The following is a 19,446-nucleotide window of genomic DNA, read 5'->3' on the forward strand; positions in this document are numbered from 1 at the left end:
TGCTCTTTTCCACCTCTGCAGGTAAAACCTACTGTCCTCCAACTGAGTAGAGTTCAGATCTCTGAGACCTTGCCTCCCTGACCCAATCAGAACTGTTATCTCATCTGTATTTCTGCAGTACCTTTTACATGACCCCATCATGCTGACTGTATTAACCGAACCTCTCCCAGCCCCCACTCCCCTACTGGGAGCTCCTACAGATCCCGGGCGGGCCTCTTACTATCCAGAGTCTAGCAAGGTTAGCTAAGAAGAACCAAAACGGCTATCACCTTATCCATGAAGACAGAATCGCGCATATAGAATGCAATTCCCTGGGGCGCCTGGGTGGCTCAGTGGGTTAAAGCCTCTGTCTTAGGCTCAGGTCATGATACCAGGGTCCTGGGATCAAGCCCTGCATTGGGCTCTCTGCTCAGCAGGGAGCCTGCTTCCCTTCCCCTCTCTCTGCCTGCTTCTCTGCCTGCTTGTGATTACGATCTGTCAAATAAATAAATAAAACCTTAAAAAAAATGCAATTCCCCATTTCTCTCCTCTTTTCCTTTTTTCTTCAGTGTCCTTTTACCTGTGAAACTCCTACCTTTAAAAAAAAAAAGAGGAAAGAAAGGCTTCTGAGATCTGCTCTCGTGGTCACAACGCTAATGATCGTTTATTAGAGCCTATACATAGCAGGTGCCTGGCTACCATTAGAGAGACATTTAATTCTCCCCACCCATCTTCTAAAACAGATGTTATCACCCCCGTTGTACAGCTAGATAATGAAGTTCAGGGGGCTTACGGAATTTGCTCAAACAGGTCCCAAGACCAGAGGTGAAGGGAGGACTCGACTACGACCCTCTCACCAGACCCCGAAACCGACCTCCACACGCACCTGCTACATCCTGAGATACTCTTGATGATTCCACACCCCGGGGAGGGGGCTCGGGGACAAGAAACCCCGAGTCTACCGGTCCTCCCACTTGACAGCCAACAGAGTAAAACTGCCACTGATCAGACTGGAGGGAGGAGGCAGAGTCCCAAGACCCTATTTCTCTCGACGATCCCGTGAGCAAGAAGCATCCCAGACGTGACTTGAAATGGCAGCGCGCGGGGACCGCAGTCCAGCCCTGTCCCGAAAACCTCTGGGAACGGAGGCGCGGCCTCTTTTCCGGGAGACTTAGCCACACCGAGCTCTCCGCGATTCTCGAGGGAACCTCAGGCCTCCGACCTCCAGCCCGGCACTCTCCGCCCCCCCCGCCCAGGGGCAAACACCGCCAGCCGCAGCCCTTTCCTTCCGCGTCTCGCCCTCCGGAAGTGACGCACAGGAAGCGGCCCCGTTCCCACGGGGGTGGGCGGGGAAGGAAGATGGCGGCCCCCAGCAGCCGGTGAGGAGAGAGGAGGACAGGGGCTTCCCGGGGAGCGGCCGGACTGTTCCGTTATGGCCGTATCCCCGCACACTCTTTCCTCACGCCTCCTGACAGGTACGGCACCGGTCCTTGGGCACGACTTTGGGAAAATTCTCATCCTGTGGCCACGTGCAACGCCGTGGTTCCGGCTGGCTGCAACCTTGGGAGCCCTTGACGAGGTCGGCTGGGCACCGGTGGGGGCGAAGTGACCTCTGGAGCAGCCTGAAGTGAAGACACTGTGGAGCTAGGGACTAGTCTTACATTGTGGTCCCGGTGGTCCTCACCGCCTCCGTCCCCTTCTCCCGGAGGGGTGGTGTCCGGGGCTGCTTTCGGTTTTCCGAGTGGAGGCTGGTGGAGAGGATGGAATAGAACCTCGGGGCCCGCACGAGTCTCTTGGTTTGTCAGAGTCTCAGTTCCTCGTTACAGGTATAAGTTACTTGTAAGCTCCCTTGTAAGGACTGGCGAGCGCTTTGCCCTCACTCAGAAGCCTTGTTCCAATACAGCGGGGTTGTGCTGACAAGGATGATGTCACGATAAAGATAAAGTGATACAGAGGATGACAACTGTAGATAGTGGGCTACAGTTACCCTCTCAGACTTTTGGGTTTCTACCATGAGCGTGGGCCCTGGTACCATCCTCCCACTTGAAGGACCTGTAACGACCACATGTTCAGTATGGTAGGTGCTGAAGTGGCACCTTTTCAGAGATGCTTACCCTGACCACCCTATTTAAGGTAGAGCCCCTCTTTTCTCACATCACTCTTATTTCTTTCCCCATGGTTAGCATAGTCTGTAATTTTTTTTTTTTTTAAGATTTTATTTCTTAGAGCATGATGGGGTGGGCAGGGAGCAGAGGGAGAGAGAGAAGCAGGCTCCCCGCTGAGCAGGGATTTTCCCCAAGTGGGGCTCCATTCCAGGACCCCAGAACTCATGACCCGAGCTACCTAGGTGCCATTGTAATTGTTTATTTATATATAGGTTTATTATGTGTTTCTCCCAACTAGAATGTAAAACCCTGTGAAGGTTAGGGTCAGTTCCTCTCGGGCTGGTCTCTGTGCCCCCACGGCCCAAAACAGTACCTGGTTTATACTGTCGACTCTCAGTAATTGTCCATTAATCGTATTTGTCCATTCATTAGAGTGATTAATTAAAGAAATGTTAAAGAGGAGGTTGGGGATTGTTTTTATGATAGTAAAGTAGTTTTTATGGTAACAAGTGGCTGTGTGAGGAATGTGTTGCTTTTGGTCTGTGTTGGACATGGGTAGGAGATGCCAGGGACTCCTCTTTGGTCAAATCCCGTTTTTTTCTTTCTTTCTTTTTTTTAAAGATTTTATTTATTTATTTGACAGGCAGAGATCACAAGTAGGCAGAGAGGCAGGGAAAGAGAGAAGGAGGAAGCAGGCTTCCTGCTAGGCAGAGAGCCCAATGCGGGGCTCAGTCCCAGGACCCTGAGATCATGCAGAGGCTTTAACCCATTGAGCCATGAAGGCGCCCCTCAAATCCGGGTTTTAGGCCTCACCTGTCACACGCTGTTGGCAGCACAGAGCACTGTTGATCACAGTGACTCTGAAACTCCTTTCTTCCTTTTCTCTTATCATGTTGTTATTTTATGGCCCTGTTTTGGCTGTGTAATCTCAGGCCATATCATTTGTGTTTGCTGGAATTGAGTTTACTCATCTATAAAATGAGGCAGTTGAACGAGATGATCTCAAAGGTCCTTTCTGGTTCAAAAAGAGGGGAGGAGAGTGGGAAGCGGGAGGGAGTAGAGATGAAACAAGAATGGCCATGGTTTTAATAATTGTTGAAGCTGGGTCTGTGACTGAAATTTCTCATAATGAAAAGTTTTTTTTTAAAAAGAAGGTCTGTGATTCCTTTTTCTGTCATCCCTGACTGTGAGTGTGCTTTGATCATGACCCTAGGCGCTGATTCTCAGGGAGCTCATCCTTGCTTAGCGCTTGAATTGTTACCTCTATTGGGAGGTTTTCCGGTGTGCATTCCTCTGCCTTTCAGTCCTGTACTTGTAGCTTCCTAGAAGAACAGTCTCACTTCACTGCTCAGAGTTCCCCAGTTCTAGTAAGTTGGCTGTGCATGGTTTGGTGCTGCATCAGTCTTTTTCAATGCTGGTATGAAGCTTCCTGAAACCATGAACACAGCTTCCCAAAAAATCTGCTGGTAAGTGGCCTGTACAAACTGCTAGGATCCACTTGAAATATCATTACAGGAATCTGATATGGAAGCACCATGGCGGGAAGGGGTGGCAGAAAGGCAACGTGTGACTGTATCAGGTATCTAGCGGTTGTGCTGCTTTTGCTTCTAAAAATTCAAAGTATGTTATCGCCATTAAGAGAAATTCAGGATCTACAGTTACATGTCTGTGCACCACATTTGCAAAGCTCTACCATTGTGACTCAGTGTGGTGTTGAATGGTAGATATGGTCACGTTTCCAGATTTTTAATGTTAGCTCTTGTAAGCTCTGGGTATCTTCAAACCTACATTTGTTTACGCAGAGCTGAAATGTCTTTCAGTTTCTAAGCACTGATTCATGGAAATGGAACATGTTTTGACTGAATGAAGTGTTTTCATCATTTAAAAGTGCAGTTTCCAGCTGTTTGTTTTTTTTTTCCTTAACTACTATTCTCTAAAATCTCATTTTGACCCACTTAACCTTGAGAGTTATTTTCCAACGTGGTTCTGCCCTCCCAGCAACTTGTATTTTTCATTGGACTAAATGACCTTGGAACTGGTTTTGAAATTAAGGCCTAAATAATAAAACTTTGATGTTTTTTGATATAATCTCTTATCTATATATTTTTGTTTTATTTATTTGAGAGAAAAAGAAAGTACACGCATGCACATGAGCAGGGGAAGGGGCAGAAAGAGAGGGAGAGGGAAGCAGGCTCCCCATTGAGTAGGTAGCCTGAAGGATTTTGGGGGGCTCGATCCCAGGACCCCAGGATCATGACCTGAGCCAAAGGTAGATCCTTAACCAACTGAGCCACCCAGCCATCCCCCCCACATGATCTTGTATTATTAAAATCCTGTCTTCCCAAAGAATAATGTCAAGACAAAAGAAGAAAATTGTACACTGTCAAACAAAGCAAGCAAACCCTTGGATATCAGGATTTATTTGAAAGGAAATTTCAGAGGACTGATTTCAGTGCTGCTGATCCTACCTGTATGCATGTGCAGGCAATGCATATTCATATATATGGAAAATAAGCATTTCCTAATTAACTGAAGTTGGAGAGTATGACTCCAGTGAGGAAGTGAGTTACCTCCGGTCTAAGATAATCGCCATGTATCCAGAGGGGCAGTGATCCTTCTGAGTAAATTACGTAGAAAATCCAGTCATCAAACATGATCTCACTGTTGTAGAGAAAGTGCTCTGCCAAGTGTTGTAGCAGAGGTGAGGAAAGGAGAATCCTTGCCGTCAAGTACCCAAAACTATGGTGATGGAAACAGTTGACAAGAAGAAGTGCCATAAAAAAGGTAGAGTAGTTGAAAAGAGATTTGGAAATTTGACAGGCAGAGAGTGGAGGCAAGCACAGCCAGCCAGAGAAGCATCAACAAAGACGAACAAATTGTGAAATGTGTGGTGTGCTGAGTGGAGAGTGATGGTTATAGGTACAGAGGTACATAGTTATACTATGTATACGACTATGTACATAGTTGTACATAGGTACATAGTTACAGGTACATGTGTGGGTGAGTAATGTCTATCCTGGGTTTCCCACAGAAGACTCACCAAGGTGCCATTGTAATTGTAATCCCGTCCTTGTGGAGGTACTGGGAGAGCAGTCGGAAGCAGGCATGATGACCCTGGAAATGAGTCAAAGCTTAGGAATTACCCCCACAGTTGCATTTCCTGGGGACAGTATGCAGTGGGACATGATTGTCTTAAAGTGGCTAGACACAGCAAGAGGAGAGACATGAAGGTGGTGGAGAACGAGAAAGACTTTGGGTCATGGAAGCCATGGGACCATCACCTACATGGCCTGACACAGAAGCATTGGGTTGTCACATTTGAGAGGTTTGGTTTGATTAAAAGCCAGATTCAGCTCTATAGGCTTCTTCCTGCCTAGATTGATAGACCCAAACTTCACTGAGGATGCTTTCCCCTCCCTTTTGGTTAGTTGTCTTGCCCAGCATGTCCCCAGCATTCATCTGAAATGTATTTTCCAGTTTATTGTCACTTACTGAGAAAACCTATGTTTCTCATTTTCCGCTATCTTTGGAAGTGATTGAACTGATTGTCTTATATTTTTCTCAAAAAGATCTTCAGTGTGGTCATCTCAGCATTTCATATAATAAAAGCATAATGATCCCCAAATGAAAAATTGCCCCATCCCTGCGGAAGAATTCCTCTTAGTGAATTGAGCTGATACATGTTGGTGATTTCACGAATCTGATCAGAGGTCTGACCCATCGCACGTGCTTACAGTGGTGGCTGGCTTTGCTTCTGGGTAGGCGCAGTCAGCATTTGGTGAGAAGCACTAATCCTATGAACCTTGTCTTCCCCTTCTCTCTATTACAGGTCGGGTAGGAGGATGTGTCCGGTATCTAGAGAGAAGAGCGATGCAGGAATCCCCTCACACATTTGTGCATCTTTTCAGGAGCGTCAGTAAGCAGTGGATTACATTTCAGCACTTGACCTTCCTCAGGCGCATGGTATGTTTGGAAGACCATCCCCTCTCTGTCGCTGTCTGCCTTTCCTTTCTTTGTGTGAGGGAATTTGGGAAATTCCTGTGAAAAGAAGAGTTGTAAGAAGTACCGCTTGGAAAAGACTTTTATTTCGTGTCCTCTTGAGTTTATCCAAAACTTTAATTCCTTGTTTTGATTATCCTTAACTGAAACCAGAGTCATCCTGGCATTTGAGGTTAAAAGTATGATCTTGAACTTACTGATTAAGTTTGGAGAAAGATTGAAAACTTCTGGCATATTTCACCTAGGAGAAAATTAGGAAAAGCTGAACCATTATCATACATCTCTTTAAATTCTTTAAAGTTCTATGAATATATCAATGATACAGAAATAATTAACAGGGTGACCTTCCTGTTTTCCTACATCAGCAGTGCATCTGAAAGTCTTTTAAATGCATGCACCTCTGAGTAGACTCAAGCAAATTGAGATTTTAGAATTTGCTAGGTATTTTATAGTGGGCATTACTCCTACGTCCTGGCCCTCTAGGTTGGCTTCATGATCCTGTGGGCGATATGGTAGCTTATTCTTAATTACCAGTGAGGATATTTGCCATTAAATAGAAAAGTATAGAATGGAGAAATATTAACTAAAAACTCAAAATTGATGCAAGCATGAACAGTTAGCAAGTTCATAATCTCAAATCTGATTTGATGCTTCTCTTTTTTAACTTAGAATGCCTACTCTAATGTAAAAAATATAAAATTAACTTAAAATCTTAATGAAGCTCATATTTTTTTTTTTAAGATTTTATTTATTTATTTGATAGGCAGAGAGGGAGGCAGAGAGAGAGCAAGGGAAGCAGGCTCCCCACTGAGCAGAGAGCCCGATGAGCCTGATGTGGGGCTCGATCCCAGGACCCTGGGATCATGACTGGAGCTGAAGGTAGAGGCTTTCACCCACTGAGCCACCCAGGTGCCCCTGAAGCTCATTATTTTGATAAGGGATTTATATTTCCAGGAAATGTTCAGATTTCTTAAGTTGGGGATCAAGGATAGTGAGTATTGAGAAGAGAAACTCAAGGATGTATGATGCCTTTCTTATGTACACAGAATTCTGGGCTCCTTCATGAGTTCTTAATTCCTTTCTAGGACTAGTGCATATAATTTCAAGTCTTTGTGATGTAACAAAAAAGTCTCTTAAGTGGTTATCAGAGTGGGTGGCTCCAAGAACCAGGGCCACTTACAGCTAACTGATTGTTGACTCCTTTTTTTTTTGACAGAGATCACAGAGTAGGCGGGGAGGCAGGCAGAGAGAGAGAGAGAGAGGAGGAAGGAGCAGGCTCCCCGCTGAGCAGAGAGCTCGATGTGGGGCTGGATCCTAGGACCCTGGGATCATGACCTGAGCCGAAGGCAGAGACTTGAACCCACTGAGCCATCCAGGCGCCCCTGGTTGTTGACTCTGTCACTTTATTTCTGAGCCTTGGTTTTCTCTTCTGTAAGTTAAAGAAGGAGATACTGATAATGATCCGGCTTCCTAAATAGACTTTTTAAGAAGCACAGATAAGATATATACTTTATAGACTATGAAGACCTATATTATGTAAAACTACACAGTGCCTCACTAGGTTAGTAATAGTTACTGCTTCTTGCTGGCAAACCATAGAGGCTGTCAGACGGTAAAGCTCACGTTCTTTCCACAGACACAGTGCTTTCCCGTCACTGAGCCCTAAAGTGTTCCCTACTGCCGTGCCCTTCTCTGCACTATTTGCCTAGAAGCGTGGAAAGTCACCAGGTTGACTTGGGAGAACTTCCTTTTTATCTACTGTATTTCGTACCTTTTTGGGGATCATGTTGAAGGGAATACGAAATCTATTTTTCTTTCAAGGAACTTATATGTCCAGGATTTTCTAAACCATAGAATTAAGAACCATCTTAGGTTCACTGTACCTCTTAGTGTAGTTGTTTCCATTTAACAAACACTCAAATATTCATTAATTCAGCATGTATTTACAAAGATATAGGGGATCCACTATTGTAACAGACTGATGGAAGGCGTAGCTCAACAACGATATATAAGCATTTGGGGCCTTGGGTTTATAGTAACACGTACTTTCCTTATTTAGTATGTCACACAACTGAACAGAAGCCTCAACCAGCAAGTAAAACGGAAGCCAGAACCTGTGGCATCTCCTTTCCTTGAGAAAACACCTTTGGGTCAGGCCAAAGCAGAAATCTGTGAAATGAGACCTCTTCCGCCCCCCAGCCTACCTTTATCCAGAAAGTCAGGTGAAAAAGAATTGCTCGAACTGGAATCGGCCTCCATAGTTGAAGGCTCGCTAGATGTGGGGACAGAAATAAAGGATGAAAAGCACTGGAAAGAGATGAAGTTGCATCTGGACGATTTGCCGGGAATTTTGGCGCGGCTGTCCAAAATCAAACTCACAGGTACCTTGTTTTTCTGTGGCAGTCAGGTTCTTACTCGAAACTTTATTTTTAGTTAAACGAAATGCTGATTTTATTACTGCATCAAAAGGAATATCTTGAGACTACCCGTCTTCTATTAGTATTTTTTAATTTCTCTTCGATTTACTTGGGATTCAAAATCAGCTTTTCCAAATTCTGTTTACACAGAACTGTAAATAGTTTTGAAGTAAACACATTGTACTAAACTAGTCTTTTTTATTTGCAGTTAAAGTGGAGTGCCTATCCTGCTTATTTCCTTGTCTTTTGTGTTCTTATGCCTGCTCTCCTTTAAAGATGGCAGTGGGGTAATGAGTTGTGTTTTGAGTTCTGAAAACAAAAAGGCCTGCACACCTGTGGTCACTGGGACTCCGAGCACTCTACTGGGTTGCTTCTCGTAGGGCCTCTGGGATGGTCCCAGGCATGCCAAGACTAGAGTGTATCTCTGGAACCAGATTGTGTGGCCTCAGGTCAGTGAACTGTACCAAATTTTACTGTATGCATTAGGTATTAAGACGTAACAATGTCATTTGGTTGTCATAGCATCTGTGAGTCAGGCAAAGCTTTATGGTCATCAGCCTGTCTCAGAGCTAAACTTAGAAGTAGCTTACTCTGGGCTAACTGTGTTCAGAAGGTACGTCCTGGGACATTTTGCAGCTTGAGGACCCCGCCTCTCTTTTTCTTGTTGGACGAGAATAGGGAGAAGAAATACAGAGGGGGAATAAAAAGCTAAACCAGGTACTCTTTGAGGAAAGAAGTGGAAAGCAGTGTCACTGAGTCAACATGGCGAAATGAACAGATGAGACAGAGAGGCTTTGGAGAGTAGAGAAGACCAGGGAAAGAGTGGTGTGTGTTTGTTTTTCCAGACAGTTGAGCCTTAAGGTATATCAGGTAACTTCTTTCCTCAGGGACCAAAGCCACTTAAAATCTTTTTTTTTTTTTGTGGGAGTCGGGGATGGAAAGTAGGCATAGAAAGTTTGCCAGATAGAAGAACATAGTAAGACTTACCTTGTGTAACTCCAGAACAGTAAGGCTAATTCCAGGTGCCATCCTTGAAAACAGGCCTCTGTGCTTTATGGCAGCCGAGGAAGGAATCACCACCTTTCAACGAAAAGTTATCTTTTGTCATTTATACAAATGGCTTGTGATGTTGCTGCCATGGTTAAGAATGACTACAGATGTCGTCATCGTAAGGATGTCACCCAAAAAATGAGTCCCCTCAGTCTGAAGGCAGCAGAAGTGATCTACGTCGACGGCAGGAGCCTCTTGCTTCGTGTGCACATCATGGAACGTGTGCTCAGGTCCGCATCCCGCTCTCACTCCGCACACGGCTTTTCCCTCACCGCCCCATTCCTGGCGGTGATACCAGCATTCTTTGCTTCTCCCAGATGTGGGAGACCTTAGCCTCATTCTTTATTCTTGGCTCTCCAGTCTCCCTTCATCTCTAGTCCAACATCCTGCTGTTAGCATTGGTGTCCCTTGTAACGCCCGTGAGATGACTCAACCCCGTTACTGAAGCTGCCGTCCTAGCTCAGGTCCAAAACATAGTCGACCTCTGGACACTGCAGCCAGTTGTCTCCAACTCTCTCTTGCTGGACCAACTTCCCTGAAACATTGCTTTCACATATTCCTTACCTACTCAAGAGTCTGCTGTCCTTTTGTATTGCTTCCTGACACAACTCTACCTGGCTTTAGAGAAAAGCTGTGATCTGGAATGATCAAACTCTTCCCCATAAACAGACTCCTCCTCCCACCCCAACCTTGTCAGTTAGGTTAGGCCTTCCATCCACCATACCCATTCCTCCTGCCTCCATGGGAGACCTGTCTGCCCCTCTTATATCCATTTAGAGCCTTTCAAGACTTCTCTGTTAAGCCTTCTCTTGTCTGCTCTTGGCCCGACTCTTCCTTCTCAAAACTTGGAATCTGACTTTGAGGCCCAGCACACTTGAGTTCAGATCCTGGCTAGTATATTTACTAGTCAAGCGAGCCTTTGGACAGTTTCTCAGCCTTGTTGAGACAATTCTTTCACCGATAGAGTAGGAACAATAATAAATCCTCGAAGTGTTAAATCACATAATGCGTTCAAAGTACCCAACACAAGGAGCACCTCGAAGGTTAGTTTCCAAATAATTACAGGTAAACGTATGCTTGTCTATGTAATGTATATTCCCTAAGTTGTTTGAGGCCAAAAATCTTGCCATCTCTGTTGAGTACTTGTAGTCTCTGAGTCCAAGTGCTTCTCACTTGGAAGGACTTGCCGTTAGAGGGAACATGAGAAATTGAAGTCGTCCAGAGTAGGACAACTGCAAGGAAGAGGGGATATGGAAACCTTGTCCCTTGGGGAATGAGATTATTTGGCTTGGGAGAGAGAAGGGAGGAGGGAGAAGGAAGACGAGAGAAGAGAGACTGGCCGTGTTCAAGTAGCGACAGCTCCTATGATTCAAAGGAACAGTGCTGCTGATGTCCCGTCGGGAGCGCAGAACAAGGAGATGGCATTTCAGCAGCACGAAGGAGAGCTCACAGGAGAACGATTGGATGGGGGAAATGGGCTGCCATGTGAGGCCGTGATCCTTGTCCGTTGGAACCATCCAGGTAGAAGCCGATTATCTTTGAGGGAAGGGATCCCTGCATTGTGTAGTGGGTGGAACTCGATGATACTAGGAGCCGGTATCCCTTCAGTATTTGTTGTGTGTCCGCCTTGTACCTTTGTGCAAGATGCTGGTGATACGGAGATAGCAGGATTTCTGTCCTCAAGAAGAGGCTGATCTTGTGGCGGGGGGCAGTTTTGTAAGCATACACATATATACGGATAAAACAACTGGGGTCAGATGCCTCTGGGTTTAAAATCCAGAACTTATAGTAACCTTCGTGACCTTGGGTCGTTAACCTTGAGTTCAGTAGTTTATCTGTAAGGTAGAGATAACGGTACTCCTGTAGCCTTATCTTAAGATTAAACGAGATAATGCGTGTGAGACCTTCAGGTGCACAGCACCTTGTAGTTGCTAAATTAGCTATTATTAACACTGTTTGTTACTCTTTCTCTGACCATGCTTAGGGCAGTTGGTGTTCTGAGTGTTGTAGCAGCTGCATCATAGGGCAGAGTGGGGACCCAGAGAAGGGAGTGTTGTTTCTGCCTGTGAAGGGGGTTGAGGTGAATGAGTGCTTACTAGGTACAGAGGGCAAGGATTGTATGTAAGCCGAGGGAGGAGGCTTTGCAAAGGCAAAGAAGCTGGATGCATCCTGGCATATTCTGGAAACTGTGGATACCAAGAGGAATGCAGCAGGACCTGCGTGTGAGACAGAGGAGATGGTCGCTGGGAGTCTGAAAGTTCGGCAGGGCCATAGTGCCACACTGGCATGCATTTCATGCTCAGAAGCTTGGCTCTTATGCCCAAGCAGTGGGAAGTTCTGGAAAGTTCTTTGGAGAAACACACAGTCACTTTGTGTTCTGTCTCATTTATTTATTTTTTTAATTTTAATTTAATTTTAATTTTAATTACTACCCGTGTATTACGAACTTATGGCGATAAAAATTCAAATAATACAGAAGCACGTATCCAAAACTGAAAAAGTACCCTTTCCAGCCATTCTAGATAAAAACTCTGCTTGAAATGTAGCCTCTTCTACATGTATGTAAATAGAAAGATCTAGAGCCATGGATATGGTTGTACATTTTATCGGAAATAGGATCATTACACACACACACACAGAGTTTTGCAGTTTGCTACTTTCTCTTAGCAGCATAACTTCCAGTGAAAGTGTTTGCCACTGTGTACCCTTCCATTAAGTAGAACTGCCGTTTTTTTGCTTACCTCATCCTCTACCCCTAAACACGCAGGGTGTTTCCAGCATGTGGGAATCCCATTCCCTCTGTATCTGGTGCTTGTGCATAAGCAGTCTTTACTGGTTTTGTTTCTAGGGTAACGGAAAAAGATTTTTATGTCTCTTAGGTTTCATATTTTAAGTCATAATGGGATTTAGCATCTTTTTCTCTATCTTGATCATTTGTGTTTTCTCTTCTTTGTTTCTTATACTCTCAGTCATTTCTTACTTGTATTTTTTTGTGCTGTTTTGTGTTCCGTTTTATTTTGTCCCACTGAGATATTTAACTTTTATGTATTGGATAGATTTTTTTTTTTTTCTGCCCTGTGGCTATAAAAACATTCACTCATGTTTTTTCCTGGTACTTTTCTATTTTTTATCGTATTCTCTAAGGTTTGGGGAGCATGTCGAATTCAGTTCCATGGAAGGAGTAGGATTGATTAAGAGATCTGTGATATTGGCTAATTGAGCAAGGGGTGCCTGTTCTTGTAAGTAAAGCTTTATTGGAACACAGCCATTTCCACTTGTTCTGCACTGACGTCACACTGTGCTGACGTCACACATGGGCGGAGCTTATTGACTTATAGAAGACTTATGGCCTGGAAAACCTGAAGCAGTTCCTACCTGGCCCTTTAGAAGGAGAGACCTGCTGAGCCCAGCTGTCGAGCACGGGCCAGTGAGAGGCAAGCATGATGACTAGCACACCAATGGCAGTCGGCTGTGACCGGCTTGGGCTTCACTAAGGCTGTGGTGGGTCAGGAGGAGAGGGGAGAGAAGAGGACAGAGAGAGATTGAGGAAGCAGAATGAACAGACCTTACGGAGAGTTTGGGATGCTGGGGGAGTGCTGGGGAGGCCTGAAATAAAAGGTTAGGACACAGAGCAGCAAAGAGTTTGGGTGCCATGAAGCAAGCACTCCAGTTCTCTGGGCCCCGTGCTCCTGATTGTCGCACACCTGAGCCAGTGCTCTGAGAGAGAGCACGGTGTAGTGACCTGTGGGCCAGAGTCCCTGCATTCAGATCCTGGCTCTTACTAGTTGAGTGACCTTGAGCAAGTTCCATAAAAAAAGAAAAAACCACAACCACCCTGTGTGCTGTGGTTTACCCACCTGTAAACTAGAGCTAATGATAGCTGCTTTAAACTACATAGAAGTGATAAGTTAAGAGCTATACACTTATCTCTTATTTTTTCTTAAGGATTTTATTTATTTGTCAGAGACAGAGAGAGAGAGAGAGAGAGAGAGAGCGCACAGGCAGGCAGAGGCAGAGGGAGAAGCAGGCTCCCTGCCAAGCAGGGAGCCTGATGTGGGACTCAATCCCAGGATGCTGGGATCATGACCTGAGCCACCCAGGCGTCCCTACACACTTGTCTGTTAAAAGATAAATTCATTCCCTAGGTGCTGTCACAGGCATTTTTTTAAAGGATTTTATTTATTCATTTGATAGAGATCATAAGTAGGCAGAGAGGCAGGCAGAGAGAGGAAGAAGCAGGCTCCCTGCTGAGCAGAGAGCCCGATGGTGGGCCCCATCCCAGCACCCTGGGATCACGACCTGAGCTGAAGGCAGAGGCTTTGACCCACTGAGCCACCCAGGCGCCCCTGCCATAGGCATTTGAGTGTGAGATGATTAACCCTGCTCTAGAAAACCTCCCAGCTTTCTTGTGTGGATCAGTGGTACTGGGAGGCTGAAGAGTGTGAACACCAATGGAAGAAACAGGTTTGATGCAGAGACGAGCTCAGTTTTGGTCTCGTGGATTTTGAGCGGCTGCCGCATATCCTGGTGGAGAGGTTTGGTGAGCGGTTGGCCATGGAGGACAGGAGCTCAGACAGATGTTGGGCTGCAAGATGTTGGGTCTTCAGCATGGCCCTCGGCCATGAAGCGGAGGTAGCCAGCAAAATTGTCAGGGCTCAGTGTGTAGTGACCAGAACAGAAGACCAAGGTCGTTTGGGGGTGCATCCCCTTTTAAGGATTGGGTAGAGCATGTAACTGAGCCCGCGAGAAACTAAATGATCAGAGGAAGGGAAACAGGAAAGGGCTTAGTCACAGACACCGGAGGAGAAGACACAGTTCCTGAATGAAGTGATCAACACTTAAATGCTAGAGGTCTACTAAGATGGCTGGCCAGAAAGTATTTTATTTGGCCCTTAGGAAGTCAGTGTTGACTGACTGCTAAATCAGGAGATCATTGTCAGTGTTTCCTCTTCTTAAGAAGAGCCTTAAATGAGGTACTTGAAATGATTCATTTAGAAGAATTTCTTAAAGTTTATTTTCAGAATGCTCACTTCTTTGGGCACAGAAGGAAAGTGTAGGAATTGGTTTAGGACCCATTTTTTGGCGGGAGGCCACACCTTTCTCTCCTTCACCCTGACTGCTGCTGTCCTGCTTTTCCTTTCATGTACCTTATGGTGTTGTATATCAGAACAGGCATTCCGGATGCAGGGTTTGATGTATAAAACATGGAATCTAAAGCCGCGATTAAATTGCTCATTTAACAGTACGTCATGTGTCAGTGTACACTGAGTCATCGGTTCCCACACATCCGCATGCTAATGAGCATACACCGCACACGTGTTCGCACAACACTTCCTGGCCGCTGTCCCCAGGGATTCCGATCCCGTAGGTCTGGGACAGGACCCAGAGATCTGCGTTTCTGACAAGTACGCCAGATGATCTGATGCAGGTGGTCCCAGACCACCCTTCAAGCAAGTGAAGTAGGTGTTGGGCAGGAAGAGGGCCGGTCGCAGACCTGATGGTCTGGCTGGATGTGGGGAGCGCACACCCTGTGAGAGCCAGAGCAGCCGTCGCTACCGCTGGCAGCAGGGAAAGCCAGCTGGGCAGGATCTGGACCACACAAGACAAGGATGCAAAAGCAAGATGTACCGAGGAAAAGGGGAGCAGCAGCCTCCCCTGCAACCACAGAAGGAGAAGTCCCAGGGCAGTAAATTTCCCCTCGTATCATTTTATATATTCCATGCCCCAGGTTTCTGGATGAGCTAATTGAATTAAAGTCATTTCCTTCTGCTTATTCCATTTAAAGAGGCAGCACCCTTTGGGTGACCTCTACCCCCTTATTTGACCTTTTACCTCCCTATTTAGTTTATTACTTGAATTCACACATGTCTTGGAGTCAGCAGGATTTTTTTTTTTCTTAAAGAAAATCCCTGGTATCTATCAATTGATTTCTTTCAGACTCTTAACATCTTGGGCAATTCATTTATAGCTAATGATAGCCGGGGCAGAAATATCTGAGAGTCAGCGATCACTTTTATAGAACTAGTCTTTCTTTGCCTCCCTTTGTTTATAGCTGTAATATACCAACGATAATTAACCGTAGGATAAGTGAAGGGCCATACAGTGACCCTACTTCTGTTTCATTTGTAGGATAGCGGGGTAGTCGCAGACAGATGTCTTGACATTCATGCCAGGATCTGAGCCAAATGTTTGCTGGTGCTATACCATTTAAGGTTTTTTTTTTTTTCTATGAAAGGAAGTTAAGACTGAATTTATAAAGAAGCAATAATATCTCCCTTGAGTTTCTCTTGCCAACTGAGCTATTTACAATATGTTTTTGGAGTTTGTTGCAAGGACCACACCGGGTTGGAGAAATTTTATTTGGGTTAGGATCATAAGAGGCTTTGGTGACTCAACTGAGTTTATACTTAATATGGGCCAATAAAAAGCAGGGTTACCCCCCCCATAACATCTGTGCTGAAAAGCTACAACATGCTTTCTGAGACCAGAACATGAAAATAGATTGTTTGTTAGAACCAATAGATTATGCTGTTGACGGGACTGATACAAACTACAGTCTATCAATGTATAGATTTTTCCCCCAGAGCCTAGAATGCTTTTTATTAAAAAAAAAAAAACCACAAGAATAGAGGTTACAGTTTTATTTTAGATTGCTTGTATATTAAAAGTCAAAGTCAACTGGCTGCAGTCTTTGGCTCTCAGATACTATATAAGGAATCTTTATATTGATTGAGTAGAATTATGATTTCCTGACTTTTCATTTATATTTTGAAATAATTGCCTTAATAATTATATGCTTATAAATGTTAAAATACTGTCTTTATTGGTTACTTTTAGGAAACAAAATGGAAAATACAGATAAGCAAAAATGAAAAGAATGTTCAAAATAATAAGCATTTTGATGATTTTGGCATATTCTAGAGTTTTTTTTCCATCCATCCTATTCATACGTGTTTGCTTCTTAAGCAAATGTAAGACCACAATGTAAATGCTTTTTGTAATTTTAGTGAGATATTATTCTGTGCATATGTTTTGTGTCAGTATATTTGCCCTGTTTTGGGTGACTTAATTTTAAGGTTTTTTTTTTTTTTTAAGATTTTATTTATTTATTTGACAGACAAAGATCACCAGTAGGCAGAGAGGCAGGCAGAGAGAGAGGAAGCAGGCTCCCCGATGAGCAGAGAGCCCAATGTGGGACTCAATCCCAGGACCCTGAGATCATGACCTGAGCCGAAGGCAGAGGCTTTAACCCACTGAGCCACCCAGGTGCCCTTAATTTTAAGTTTTGAAAGTAGTGTTTTCTTATGAAGAAAACATGTAATATAAAAAGGTCCCCTTTGATCTGTGTAGGTAACTGTTTTGCACATGGTGTTTGAGCCTCTTCTGTACACTGTGTATCTCGGTAGAAACAGCACAGCCTCTGGACTGAGGCTGCCTGGGCTGCAGTCTCTGCTCTACCATTTATTGACTTTGTGATATGGACATGTATTTGTTCATTTCTGTAAGCCTTAGTTTCTTCATCTGTAAAATAGGATAATCCTGCCTCATGGGAGTGTTGTCAGGATTATGGGAGATAACACAAGTAAACAAGTACTGAGCCTAGCATATGGTAAAGGTTCAAGAAAGGTTCATCGTCTCTATGCTACATTATATATTATATTAATGCGTACATAGTTTCTGATGTGTTTGTTTTATAAAAAACAGGGTCATAAAACACATTTTGTTCAGTTATTTGGTTTCTGCCCTAAATATTGTGTCACAGACAAGCTTCCTTATCCCTAAAGTTAAATCTTCCGCCTTTGTTTTCTTAAAGTTCCCTGTACTTCATAATGTGGATACATTGAATTTATTGAACCATTTCCTTTTTAATTGATATTTAAGTAGTCTGTGGCTTTTACTGCTAGTAATAATGATTTTTCATACCATGGTACATCTGTCCCTGTACACATTTCTTTCTGAAAGAGCCTTAGACATGCGCTTTTGCTTTTTTTTATTTTTATTTTTTAAAATATTTTATTTATTTATTTGACACAGAAAGAGTGAGACAGTGAGAGAGGGAATGCAAGCATGGGGAAGCAGGCTCTCAGTTGAGCAGGGAGCCCGATACAGGACTTGATCCCATGACCCTGGGATCATGACCTGAGCTGAAGGCAGAGACTTAACCCACTGAGCCACCAGGTGCCCAGTATGCTTTTGGTTTTGTTTTGCTTTGCTTTTTTTTATGCTTTTCGTTTTTAATGGGTAGATAGCATGCCGTTGGCATGGCCGTATCGTAATTTATTTACCACCTTTCCCCTTAGATTGTTTTCGGTTTTTGTGATTACAAATGGTGCTGTGATATTTGTGACCATTTTCCTCCGGTAGGCGCCTACAGGGGCCTTGCTCAATCAAAGGCTATGCAGACTCTGTAAGTTTTAATTTTTCCTGACAGACTTCTCTTGAGAAAAGTTCCCAGCAGTCTATGCTATTACCAGATTAACCAACTCTCCACAGCTTCACCAAAAATGCTAGATAATACTGCACATTTAGAAATAACTCTACCTTTGTATCTTTAGGGTAAATACACAGTAGTGCAATTGCTGGGTCAGAGGGTAGTTCTATTTTCAACATTTTGAGGAACCTCCATCTTATTTTCCAGAGTGGTTGCACCAGCTTGCATTCCCACCAACAGTGTAGGAGGGTTCCCCTATCTCCACATCCTCGCCAGCATCTGTCATTTCCTGACTTGTTAATTTTAGCCATTCTGACTGGTGTGAGGTGATATCTCATTGTGGTTTTGATTTGTATTTCCCTGATGCCGAGTGATATGGAGCACTTTTTCGTGTGTCTGTTGGCCATCAGGATATCTTCTTTGCAGAAATGTTTGTTCATGTCCTCTGCCCATTTCTTGATTGGATTCTTTGTTCTTTGGGTGTTGAATTTGCTAAGTTCTTTATAGATTTTGGACACTAGCCCTTTATCTAATATGTCATTTGCAAATATCTTCTCCCATTCTGTCAGTTGTCTTTTGTTAACTGTTTCCTTTGCCGTGCAAAAGCTTTTGATCTTGATAAAATCCCAATAGTTCATTTTTGCCCTTGCTTCCCTTGCCTTTGGCGATGTTCTTAGGAAGATGATGCTGCGGCTGAGGTCGAAGAGGTTGCTGCCTGTGTTCTCAAGAATTTTGATGGAGTCCTTTCTCACATTGATGTCCTTCATCCATTTTGAGTCTATTTTCATGTGTGGTGTAAGGAAATGGCCCAATTTCATTTTTCTGCATGTGGCTGTCCAATTTTCCCAACACCATTTATTGAAGAGGCTGTCTTTTTTCCATTGGATATTCTTTCCTGCTTTGTCGAAGATTAGTTGACCATAGAGTTGAGGGTCTATTTCTGGGCTCTCTATTCTGTTCCATTGATCTATGTGTCTGTTTTTGTGCCAGTACCATGCTGTCTTGATGATGACAGCTTTGTAATAGAGCTTGAAGTCCGGAATTGTGATGCCACCAACTTTGGCTTTCTTTTTCAATATTCCTTTGGCTATTCGAGGTCTTTTCTGGTTCCATATAAATTTTAGGATAATTTGTTCCATTTCTTTGAAAAAGATGGATGGTACTTTGATAGGAATTGCATTAAATGTGTAGATTGCTTTAGGTAGCATAGACATGTGCACCCGAATGTTTATAGCAGCAATGTCCACAATAGCCAAACTATGGAAAGAACCTAGATGTCCATCAACAGATGAATGGATAAAGAAGATGTAGTATATATACATAATGGAATACTATACGGCCATCAAAAGAAATGAAATCTTGCCATTTGCGATGACTTGGATGGAACTAGAGGGTATCATGCTTAGTGAAATAAGTCAAGTGGAGAAGGACAACTATCGTATGATCTCCCTGATATGAGGAAGTG

General features: G+C 44.0%; 1 protein-coding gene across 1 annotated transcript in view; it reads left to right on the forward strand.

Annotated features, from left to right (window-relative positions):
• The first annotated feature begins 1,303 nt into the window (after positions 1 to 1,303).
• LOC122906777 (protoheme IX farnesyltransferase, mitochondrial) overlaps positions 1,304 to 19,446 on the forward strand; it is a 131,494-nt gene continuing 113,351 nt past the window's right edge. Inside the window, exons 1-3 of the mRNA XM_044249138.1 lie at positions 1,304 to 1,454; positions 5,914 to 6,047; positions 8,143 to 8,464. Of these exons, the coding sequence (XP_044105073.1) occupies positions 1,412 to 1,454; positions 5,914 to 6,047; positions 8,143 to 8,464 (499 nt within the window). The 5' untranslated portion in view covers positions 1,304 to 1,411. The remainder of the gene's footprint in view (positions 1,455 to 5,913; positions 6,048 to 8,142; positions 8,465 to 19,446) is intronic.

This window comes from Neovison vison, chromosome 5 (assembly GCF_020171115.1).
Source record: "Neovison vison isolate M4711 chromosome 5, ASM_NN_V1, whole genome shotgun sequence".
In the NCBI taxonomy this organism is placed as follows: domain Eukaryota; kingdom Metazoa; phylum Chordata; class Mammalia; order Carnivora; family Mustelidae; genus Neogale; species Neogale vison.